Raw genomic sequence first — 11,666 nt, forward strand, 5'->3', positions numbered from 1 at the left:
CATCACTTCTTCAGGGGGCAACAGCCTCGGTAGTGGATGTTATACACAAGTAGATAGATAACATTAATTCTTTAGTTTTTCTCTTTATTTCCATCCATTGAAACTATACCTGGGACCAGAATGCGAGAAAATAAGAAAAGTCTGGCACAAACATTTTCAGGTCTCTTCAGCATTGTCTCTGCACAGGCACAGCCCGTACCCTCAGTGACTGCCCTAAGGGCAAAGAGAGGGTCCTGTGCAGCACCAAAGCTCACTGCCCCAGGTAAGGCACACAGCTCACTTGGCACTTCTCATGCTCCTGCTCCTGTAGGTGGTTTTGTTCACCTTCCCCTCTCCCCTGCTGCAGGCTGTGTTGCTAAGCAGCCTGAGCCCTGGGCACGGCTCCGAGCCTGCGCTGGAGCGGGGCTGCAGCAGAGCCTCTCCTCCTACCCTACAACAACCTCCACCAAGAGGCAGAAAATGATGCTGTTGCAGAGGACAATGACACATAACAGACCTTTTCCTAGCCATGGTTTTCACCTCCCTGCTAACAGAAACTCAAGGCACTGATATTTAGAATTGGAGTATCCTAGGGTTTAGCAACTCCTTATACTGTAAATTAAAATGTTTTGCGACCCTTTGCCAGCTTCAGCTATCAGGCAATTACATGAGCAGTAACAAGGCCCCATACAAAACAACATTAGCCCACACAGAGCTTTAATAAAAGCTTGATTTACCCTTCTAAAAAGCCCTGTGACCATCTACAAGTCTGTTATCCAGCACTGTATAAAATGGTTGCCAGGGACAGACTGGGATTACATTAGTATAAAGACCCAAGTTTAAGGGTGTTTTTCCCCTGCCTACAGCTACCTGAAGTATCAGCAGGGAGCTGCAAGATCAACAAACAGTAACAAGACTCAGGTAAAAATAGTTTCCACAGGTCATGGCTAATGCCAAATAACATGTATTATAGATAGGTTAAATCTCTTTTGCTTGAATCCAAAATTTCAACCCACTATTAGAAATTTATGCAGTGTAGGTTTCTCCTTTTTAGGTCTTTGTGGATGGGACAGATAAGTACAGCCTCTTTAAAGGTCTTCATAACAGAATCACAAGTTAGTAAGCACACAGGGCCTAACCCAGGATTGTTTCTGCCTCAGCCAGCAGGTTTAGTTTAGCTACAGGGAGGAAAAATAGCTGTTCTAATACTGTCTCCTATAAGGAAACAACACCAACCAACTCTGGGTATTCTATCGCTTATAGCACTAATACAGACCACATTAAGGTGACATTTGAATGGTAATTTATCACACCTTACCCCTCCAAGCTAAATGTATTCAGAGTGGCAGATTGCAGCTTATGAGTTTCAGACTGGACATTTTGAAAGCCTTACTGGAGGGGTAGTGCAGCATGCAGCACTGCAACATGTTACACAGACCAGTGTCTCTTCATCCTTTAAAGCCCCCAAGACACTAGAAAAAGCAATTGCCCTGCTACCCTGAGGTTAACTTAACCTTTTGCTCAGAGGAGAGCTTTGAGGGCCTTTTGAAAAGAAGGCTTACAGAGGATGCCGCACAACTCCTTTTGGAGAAAATTAGTCAGCACTTCAGTCCATTTAGTCTTCCAGCAGAACATTTTATTCTCATTAAGGACAAGGAAATATCAACCAACAACTCAAATAACATAACACTGATCAAACAAGCCCTGTTAAGCATCTTCTACTTAACATGTGAAAAAAGAGTCTAAAGATATCTGATGTGTCCAAACCTTCACATTAAAACTTGAGCTCATCCTTTAGCATAAGCTCAGCTGATGTTGCTTCTGTGTATAGCAAAAGGTGGAAATAATTTAAGTTACCAGAACAGCTGTGTTTAACAAGTACTGAAGCACTGGAGTTTAAACTGCATTTACTGGTGTGCTATTAAACTGCTTTCCTTGCATCTCTTCAGTGTCTTAGGCAGACTTGCAGAAAGCCACAGCAGAAAAACGAACTTCTCCTTTTTCACGTTCTGTAAATTGTCTGCAGATCTTAGCAGAATCCTTGGGGATGAAAAAATACAGCTGCTTAGACTAACCAAATACATTTCCTGCAGAGAACAAGCCTTTGTAGTTCCACCAACTAAGTTACATAATCTTATAGCACCAGCTAATAGATACACTGAACAGGTATCTAGCTCTTAGGACAATACCTTCAGTACTCATAAACTTAGCAGATTTAAGTTAAGACTTGTACAGCAAGTAGGTACAGCCACTATACACCACATGCAGAATTCTCAGTTCTTTATAAGGCTTTTTATAAGCCTTGTTTTCAGGGAAACAAGCAGCAAGGGAGAAGGCTTACCTTCAACAGCAAGTCATCCGAGCTCGTGCCATGGTTTACAGGAAATGGCATACGGCCATCTGTGGAAGAAAAACTTCTGAATTAGCAGAACTGAGCATAGCAGACCCAAACAAGTACACACATGATTACACTGGGGAAGTCAAAACAAATTGTCACTAGTCTGAGTGAGATGGAAACAGTGTTCTCAGCTACACCAGTGACAATATGCTTTAGGCCTTCAGTGTAACCCACCATCAGTTAAAATCTTCAGATGAAGATACAAATTGTGTTTTGGCTCTGAGGGCCTCAGCAAACAGCTTAATTAGCACAAAATATCTTGTTTGAGCCCCCAACACTGCTGTGCAGTGTGGCGTAAGCCCAGTCCAAACAGTTCACAGGCCTTACCCAATTCATACAGGTGTCCATCCACGTTGACAAAAAGGATGAAATGGAAGTTCACACTGTTGTCCTCGACCTTAGGAAACACCATCAGACATATTTGTTAGTTTGAAGCTATAACTGCAAACCCAATTTGTGACTACAGAACACAGGAAACTTCAACAAGAAAGCAAAGGACTGAAAACTTAAGTTCAGTGGGAGAGGTCTGTGGCAAGACTTCTAGAACGTCAAGCACCAGAAATCCTAACGTAAAATTATATTTTACAACTGGGCCTTGATCCACATTTTCAATCCATGTTTGAAGAAGAAATCCCAAACAAGCAATCACCCATGAGTAACTTATTTCTCTTTCCCCATGAACTACAACAGCTTTCTGACAGACAAAAAAATAAGTGTTGCTCTGCTACCTTCATTAAACATTTTCCCAAGATTTTACACATTTACATCTTACCCGACATTGTCCTTCTTGCGCAACAGAGTTGTGGACTTCTTGTATAGCCTTAAGAGAAAGCAGGTACAGGTTACTACATCTTTAAGTGCTGATAACTGCCAGTAGTTTGTATAGTTCACATACCTTATTATTTGCCAAATGCTTAGCTCTTTCTTCAGGAGACAAATCAGCTGTTTCATCAAGGAACTTCTTCAGGGCAGAGCCCTCCTCTGCACAAGATGATCAAACATTTCATTCAGTATAGGTAAAACCTCAGTCATAGTTTAGATGCAGCCCACAGAAATCAATGCTTTTTGCACTAACTACAAATCATTGCATTCAGCATGTAGCTATCTCCAATATAAACACATTAAAACCTACCACTCAAAGTAAGCTATTAAAACAGAAGATATCAATAACAATCTACACAAACAACCAGAATTTTTTCAGGGAAGAGTGCTTCAGTTAACTCTGGATGCTCATTTAGAAAAATAATTTTCAAATGGGATTTAGCTTTTCTGATTTCCCAACTGCACATTTGGCAAAAATGTTAAGCCCTGTTTTGAAGAAATTCAAGAAAGGTACCAGCTGTAAGGACATAACTAACAGAATATGGGTAGACAAAATTGTCTCACTGCCTTTAAATGAAGGCAGCACTTGCTAACTTTGGTTTGCCAGAATATAAATTAGTGCAGTACTAAGATACACTGAGGTCTAGCACATAAAAGATATGCTGCATCATTGCTTCACTCATCAAGAGTGTTATTCCAGTGAATCCTTTTGAAGAATAAAGCAAAGCTATGTTTAAATGTTCACTATGACTTTCACATGTTTTCCTTTGTATAAAAAGGAATCCCACAGCACAGAATGGATCCGAGTTCTCTTAGAATAATGGTAGTTGAATTTTGCAGATCTAGTCTCTGAACAGCAAAAGAATATTTTTCTATAGGTAAAAAACCATCCAAACTATTACCTCGGTAGGAAAAATCTCCTTACAAACCCTTATCTATACAACTTGTCCAGTAAAAAGGAAAATAAAAATGTTTTAGGCTGATTTACAGGTTACTCTGAGCACATCAATTTACATTAGACATAAGCAGCATGAAGAACTCCATCTCATCTATTGCTAGCAAGCTTAATGTCAACAACTGCTTCTGAACACAGCAGTTCCTAATTACAGACAGACTCTGGTCAGTGCTGCTAAGTGCCCTTTTCCTCTTGCATTGCTTATTAGGACAATACCTCTGCAGCTAGCAGGCAGGAGTCAAAGCACATTCCCTTCTGTGTTTCAGGCACTCCACATGCCCCTCTCCAAGAGCTGGAAGACCCACTTACCAACTGAAACATTACAGGATGCCTTAACCTGGCTTGCCTGAAAGAAAGCTGTCTCCCAATAGCCCATACCCATTCAATCTGCTGTCAAAAAAATAGAAATTCAAGCACTTCGGAACATTCATACTCACCAAGTTTCAATTTGTCTTTGTTATTAGCAACTGCATGTATCAGACCAATTGTCCCACAGGAGTTACTGACGGTCTGCTTCAGGAAATACACTTTAGAACTGATCTCCTGGTCCTTTATTTTCTCAGTCTGTTGCTTCCTGAAGTTTTCATGCTGTAAACACATAACTAGTTTAGGCATTTCATCACAGTCCTATCCTTGTATAGTACACTGGAAAAATAAGTTGTTGTGCAGGAGAATCAGTATCAGGACTGGACAGAGATTTATTCAGAAAGTCATCTTTGTGGCACCAGTAAAGCACCATATGCCTAAACTGGATTCAGGCCAACACTTAATGGACTGACTACCTGCATGATTCAGTCATATCCAAAGTCACTGTTCTTAGCTTCTCCATCTGTGCCATACACTGGAAATAGCTTGGTGGGAAATAATATAATGGATAGGCTCTTTTATATTCTCTCTCTGTTGCTTCAGTCCACTGAACAAGGCTACTCAGCATGTCTCTACAATAGGCCTTTTAGAATTGCCCTCATGAGCCCCTCCCCATCAGAACAATGTATAAACTGCAAAATCCATTGCTATTGGCAAGTTATAATCCTTCTTTTTAAGAACCTGTTAACTGAATTTGATTTCATCTCATTCACTTCCTTACCATCAAACCAATTGATTATATTAATGAAGTAATGTAGGCCTCTCCAGATCCAATGATTCAGCACAGTAATGGAATTGCTATCCCTCACAGTCAAGATCTCGCATGTTTGGCTTTTTTCCCTCAGTCTGATATACAAAGCAAAATCTCACAGGAACACTGCGATGGAATGAGAGCCCTTGTTTGGTTGCCCAGCTCAGCCGAGGCCATTTGGAGGCGGGGACCAAGCCCAACCCCGTGCCAGTGCCAAGCCCCATCCACGCCCAGCCATCTGATGCTTGGGGGATGGCAGCCGCACTCCAGGCGGCGGCCAGCGCTGCCCTGCGGGGAGGGGACACGCACCTGCTCCGTGAGCGGGAACAGCAGGAGCAGCGCGCACGCCGGGGTCGGCACGGCGCGCAGCGCCTCATCCTCGAAGCCCAGCACGTCCACGAAGCGCCAGCCAGGACCCACGCCGAGGCGGGACAGCACCTGCACGGGGCACAGAGAGCGGGTGGCCCGGCCGCGCCACGCCTGTCCCCGCGGGGCGCGCCCGCCCCAGCCCCGCCGCGCCCGGTGACACAGCACAACGCGCGGGCCCGCCGCGCCGCCTGCCGGCCCCGGGGCGCACGGCCCCGCGCCGCTCCGCTCCGCAGGTGCGGCCGCGCCCCGCCGGCGGAGCCGCTCAGCGCCACAGCGGGCGGGATGCCGAGGGACGGAGGGAGGCGCCGCTCCGTGCCCCGGCGGGGCGGGATGCCGAGGCACGGGATGCTGAGGGACGGAGGGAGGCGCCGCTCAGCGTCCCGGCGGGCGGGATGCCGAGGGAGGCGCCGCTCCGCAGGTGCGGCCGCGCCCCGCGCAGCGGTACTGCCACCGCGGCTGGCGCTCCCCGGCAGGGCGCGATGCTGAGGGATGGAGGGGGAAGGTCCGGCGCCCTCCCGCCCGCGGCGCTCCTCCGGCGGCGGCAACTCACTTTGTTCAGCATCTGGAAGACAATGCGGGGTGGGGGAAAAGCATGAGTGCGGGTGAGAGACAGCGTCCCACCACCCGCCCCGCAGCGCCTGCCCTATCCCCGCCGCCCCTCGCGCACCTCGGGGTTGATCTCCATGGGCTGCCAGGCCATGGCTGCAGGGCGGCGGGAGCCGGGAAGAAGGCAGGCTGTGCCCCACGAACGACGATGTCCCCCGCGGCAGTTCCGCTGCCGAGCCGCTGGCGACGCTGGGGCGCGGAGCCGCCCACCCGGCTCTTATATAGGGGCGGGCTGGCCCACTCGGCGCGGCGGCGGGGGGAGAGGGAGGAGCGGGCACGGCCCAGGCGGGGGGGCCGGAGGGGCTGAGGGGCCGGGGGAGCCCGGCCGGGGCTGAGGGGCCCGGTCCCGGCGCCTCCGCCGGAGCGGGGTGCGGCCGCGGAGACCCCGGGCCCCCGACGTTGGCGTGGAGAAAGTGCTGGAAGCCGGCTGGCAGCGTGGGCAAGCGGCTGGCATCACCCTGGGCAACAGGCTTCTCCTCCGCCATCAGCCCAGCCCCTGGCTCCGTGCATCCCCAAAGCCCATGTCTACATTTGTGTGCTGAGCCGCTCCTAAGCATCAGCCCCTGTTCTGTGTATGTTGCGAAAAGAATACAATGGTTTTGGTATTCAACAAAATCATTAAACACTTATTTTAAATTTCCAGTATCATTAATGTGACATGAAAGTCTCCTGTGTGCTGATTGTATCTCTGCGTTTGGACCAACCCCTGAACCAGTCCAGTGAAGCTGGTTAAAAAATAGCGGGCTTTTTATCTTTTATTCATGACCTGACAGTTTCTGTGCACAATGTCTTTGGACTAGAACATGTCTGAACAAGGAAACAAAACCAACCTGCTCAAAATACTAGAAATCACGTGGACTCCCAACAGCTTTTCAGATTTTACTGGTAAACAGCCTTGTGGATAAGCGAGATGCTTCACAGTTGTCTTTCAAACAATGCAAATACTGAACAAAAGAGTCAGCTGAATGTCTGCAGTCTGTTTGGTTTTGATGACTTTCTTCCTTTGGTTTTTCACTCTGTTTCAGAACGATTTGGGCCCCAGCACAGTAAAATTTCTAAGTTCTTGCCTCATTTCAAGCACATTTAAATTAACTTTAGATCTATTGCACTGTGATTTAGTGGAGATTCATTCACATCAAGTGGTTGCACACATGCGTTTTTGAATTGAGACCTACTCATCAACATTACTCAGTTTACCATAAGCTCCTTGGGAAAAAAGCCTAGACTTAATATTTGAAATATGGCCATAAAAGGTTCAAGATGCAGTCTCACACTAGCTCTACCTATACAAGTCTATAACAAGATTTAGTGAAGAAAAAATAGGATAGCAAGGCAGGCTTTGTATTTTGTGGCCAAAGCTGGGATGTTTCCAGACAGGATAAGGCCTTGAGCAACCTTGTCTGATCTTTTAGCTGATCGTGCCTGGAGGAGATTTGTCTAAAGGTATCCTAAGAACCCTTCCTGAAATACCCCATGATCCTTTCTATCAGAATAAAAAGAAAAGCAATACACACTGTTCAAAACCAAAGATTTCTGGGGAGGATGGGGGAAAGTTTCACAGTAAATCACAGTACCATTTATTTCTGCTTTTTTCCCCCTTTACTGTAGCTGAAAACAGTCTTTGATGCCTATAAGCAAGTCAAAATATTCTATATATGGTATCTTTGACTATCTTTCCTTTTATGATGAACTCTTAATGCCCTGTAAGATGCAAGGATATCAAAGCAACCTGAATGAACAAGTCCAATGCTAATGGTCCCTGACAGATATGTAGGAGGGCCTGCATGCAGCTCCTCTGAGAGGACAGCAGAACATTCATCTTGCAGCCTACAAAAGAGAAGGCTAAAAAAGGCAAGAAAATCCTATTTCTGAATTGTACAGCTGAATGGTGGTTATGCCTTCAGCATGCCTCAGCAATGGCAGTGCCTAGATCCCTAGGTTAGCCATCCCTGGGGTGGCTCCTGTGTCCAGGCTGTGAAGGCAGACTGCAAACAGTTGTGCAAGTGCAATTTCAGGCTCTGCATGGCATGTACAGCATGCAGGAAGTGATAGCAGTACTGTTTCTGTGGTAGCATCTGTCAAATCTATCAATACACTAATTTTAACATAAACCGTAAGTGTAACAATATCAAACTTCTAAAACGGCTACTGTTGCCCAAAATGCCTCCAGAAAGACACATAAATGAGTTCTGTGTCATATGCAGTCCCCATCCACCTCATTGCAAAGATGAAGGAAGCCTCTAGACCATCTTTCTTCAGAGAAGAAGATAGATGTGCCCAACACATTTAATCCAATTCATTCCCATTACTGCCCATTAATTAATAAAATTAATACTCACCTGGAAAAGTGACTGGACATACTTGTGAACTTTCTGCACTGTCCAAATGTAATAATAATACTTGTGGTGCTCAACACTCTTCACAGTGTTAAAGTTTTGCTCAGATGTCTAATATAGAAACTGTGGACAGAGGAATCTTTGCTACATATAGGATCTTTTGACAGATTCCTTTCCCTTAGATATAGGACTTGGTGTCAGTATTTACCTTTCCACCATACTCCACTTGAAGGTTTCCATAACATCTAGACCTATAACTGAGGCCTGTTCCTGAGTTCAGAGGATCTACAAACAAAAGTTCCTATAACAAGTAGGGTAGTAAAGGAGGCAAAGCTGCCTTAGACAATGCAGAACTCCCAAAACGGAAGCTAAGGCTGTATAACATTCTTTAGAAAACAATTTTCCTACTGTCCTGCCAAAATCCAAGCCCTGGGGCAGTCCAAGCCCACATATTCTGCATTGTCCTCACCTGCCTAGCAAACATCTCAGACATGTGCTTTTCTTAATTTTCTTATAATGACTCAGGTCCCAAAAGAAGGTTTCCAAACCCATTCCTAGAAACCTCCTTAATTCCCTACTCCCTGCCTTTAAAACAAACAATTATTGTCCATAGCTGGCTGCCCAGGCAGCAGGATGCAGGTCCTTTGTCACAGACATTTTTTCACAGAAATCCTTTCTTTGGGATTTTTTCATCTTCTGGGAAGCTGAGGCCCCAGAAAGAGAATGTAAACAATGATTATCAGCTGCTGTGGAAGGCAATAGGTGCACCTGTGATTGGCTCATGTTCCATGTGTACAATTAAGGGCCAAGCACAGGGCCAAGCTCTCTGGAACAGAGTCACAGAGAACTCTCTTGTTTTTGGATTCCTATTCTATTCTTAGCTTAGCAGCCTTTGCCACTTCTCTCTCTATTCCTATTAGTATAGTCATAATGTAATATATATCATAAATTAATAAATCCAGCCTTCTGATCATGAAGCAAGATTCTCGTCCATCTCTCTCACCCTGAGGAACCCTCACAAGTCACTGCAATAGTCCTTGGCTGTGCAGGTGCTGGAGCCACAGAATTTGCTACATAGCACCATTCTCCTGCATTTACCCTTCCATGAGTAGAAGGTGTTTGAGATACATGTGCTGACTTACTGTAAGTACCTCCATTGGCTTTGGGGGTAAATCCTGCTTGAGGTAAATTCTGGCTGAGGTAAATCATGTAATTAGCTCAGTTTTACCATAGCAGTGTGTCAGACAGGGATTGATTTACACACAGATGGACGGAGCAATGTTGATGCAGTGCTGTGCTCCCTTTGGCATGCCTCCTGCTGTGACAGTGGCCCTGAAGCTGGAAACTCTTGGGTCTCAACCTTAGCTCTAATGTCAGCTCTAGGCTGAAGTTATGGCCAAGAGAGAAAGGTGTGGAGGGAACAAATGTGTCCCTGGAATGGTAGGATTCTGCTGCTCTAAATCCTAATCCCAACTCAGGTCCAAAACACAGCATTATGACAGGCACTATGGAGACAAATTTCATCCCAGCCAGAACCTGTACACTGAGTCACAAGGGATTAAACATAAAACATAACTGAGGCCACTGCTGGGACAGTGGGTGTCAGGGGTCTGTGTAAGGCTGCAACATCCCCCCTTCTCTTCTGGTAAATTGTCTGGAGCACTGCAGCAATTCCTGCATGAGAGGCCCCAGCCTTTAATTAGAGGATCAGAGGGATCAATAGGCCAAGCAATTGAGTGCTTTTATAGAGAGCCTGGGTCCATGAAAGATTTGAGCAGCAAGAGAGACATCTGTTCGTTTCTGAATTGCATCCAGGTTAATTTAAATACTTATGTGGGGAGTCGTGGTGACTGCAAGTTATGCAGCCCAGCATGTGGGGAAGTCTAAGTCCAGTTGCTATTCAGCACCTGGCTGTCAGCTGCTGCTCTCCAGGTCCGTGGGCCAGGAGTTCTGGGCTGGAACATCTCAACTATCAAGCAGGAGACTTGCAAATGAAAGAAATTCAAAACAGCCTGGAGCTGAGTTGGGAATGGGGAAAAAAAAGCCCCAAGTCTTGCTTTACTTGATGTAAAGATTGAAAAATTTATATTGTTGTATTGCATTGTCCACAAGAAGCATATGTTTTGTCTAGGAAATGGAATAAATAAGGGCTTCTGAGGTGGGGACATACTGAAGGAAGTGAGCTCTGGGTCTGACCTGAGATGAAGACCAGCTGGAGAGAGATAACAGAAGCAATGCAGATAAAAGCGTCAGGCTGGTGAAGGTGGCTGCTCTGCCAAGGACGACTGCCTTTGCATGTATTGACTGCTAGCAGTGACTCTGCAATTGCTCTGAACTACAGCCAAGTCCACCAGCAGGTAAAGAGCGTGTTCTACAGAATGCAAGAGCTCTTCTGGAAGTCTGTAGGTGGAAGTGTTAAACTGCTGAAATGTAGCTTTGAAGGCTTGCCTTGAGAATCTCCGCTCTAAAGAGTGCAGCCAAGGTTTCCTTGATTTCAGACCTGTCTGGCAGGATGCTGATGATTCTTCACTTCATTCCTCTGAAAAATGGCATCCACCAAACAATGATGGTGTCTATCAGAACCACAGCAGCAGCATGTCACAGTAGAAGCAGGACAAACAGAGAGTGACTTCTTCCTCTTTTCACAAAGAAAAGTAGGAGGGACATCATTGTTGACAAGGGTCTCTTAATTTCCCATGAAATGATAATACTCTTTGGTTATGAAAGACATGAAAGCTTGCAAGGCTTGTCTCAATGGATACGAAAGACACAGTACTGGCACCTGGGCAATCAGCATCTGTCTCCTTTCCCTCAAATGCTTTCTTTGCTGATGTAAGCCATCTTTTCTTTATAGGCAGGAAGAATCCATCTTTCTAGTCCTGTAGGAGAGAACAGTCCTGCTTCCTTTGTTTTGTTGACCTGAACATTCTCAGGATTAGTGCTTTCATCTAGAGATGTAAAATACACATTTCAAGATGTAAAATGCACATTTCTGTGCAATGATTTAGCATAATACATGTAATAGATACTAATAATGAATTTTAATTTCAAGGTAATGCTTGGATGATCTGTGATTAGGACTTG

The 11,666-nt window shown here is 45.5% G+C and overlaps 1 protein-coding gene across 1 annotated transcript; it reads right to left on the reverse strand.

Annotated features, from left to right (window-relative positions):
- Positions 1-1,593: 1,593 nt before the first annotated feature.
- Positions 1,594-6,463, reverse strand: UCHL1 (ubiquitin C-terminal hydrolase L1). Its single transcript, XM_074541573.1, has 9 exons — positions 6,308-6,463; positions 6,191-6,202; positions 5,581-5,709; positions 4,592-4,742; positions 3,273-3,358; positions 3,150-3,197; positions 2,705-2,774; positions 2,321-2,379; positions 1,594-2,019 (listed from the first exon to the last, which is right to left on the reverse strand). The coding sequence occupies exons 1-9, from the start codon at positions 6,338-6,340 to the stop codon at positions 1,933-1,935; spliced, it is 675 nt and encodes a 224-aa protein (XP_074397674.1). The 5' UTR covers positions 6,341-6,463; the 3' UTR covers positions 1,594-1,932.
- Positions 6,464-11,666: the final 5,203 nt, after the last annotated feature.

This window comes from Zonotrichia albicollis, chromosome 5 (genome assembly GCF_047830755.1).
Source record: "Zonotrichia albicollis isolate bZonAlb1 chromosome 5, bZonAlb1.hap1, whole genome shotgun sequence".
NCBI classification, from domain to species: domain Eukaryota; kingdom Metazoa; phylum Chordata; class Aves; order Passeriformes; family Passerellidae; genus Zonotrichia; species Zonotrichia albicollis.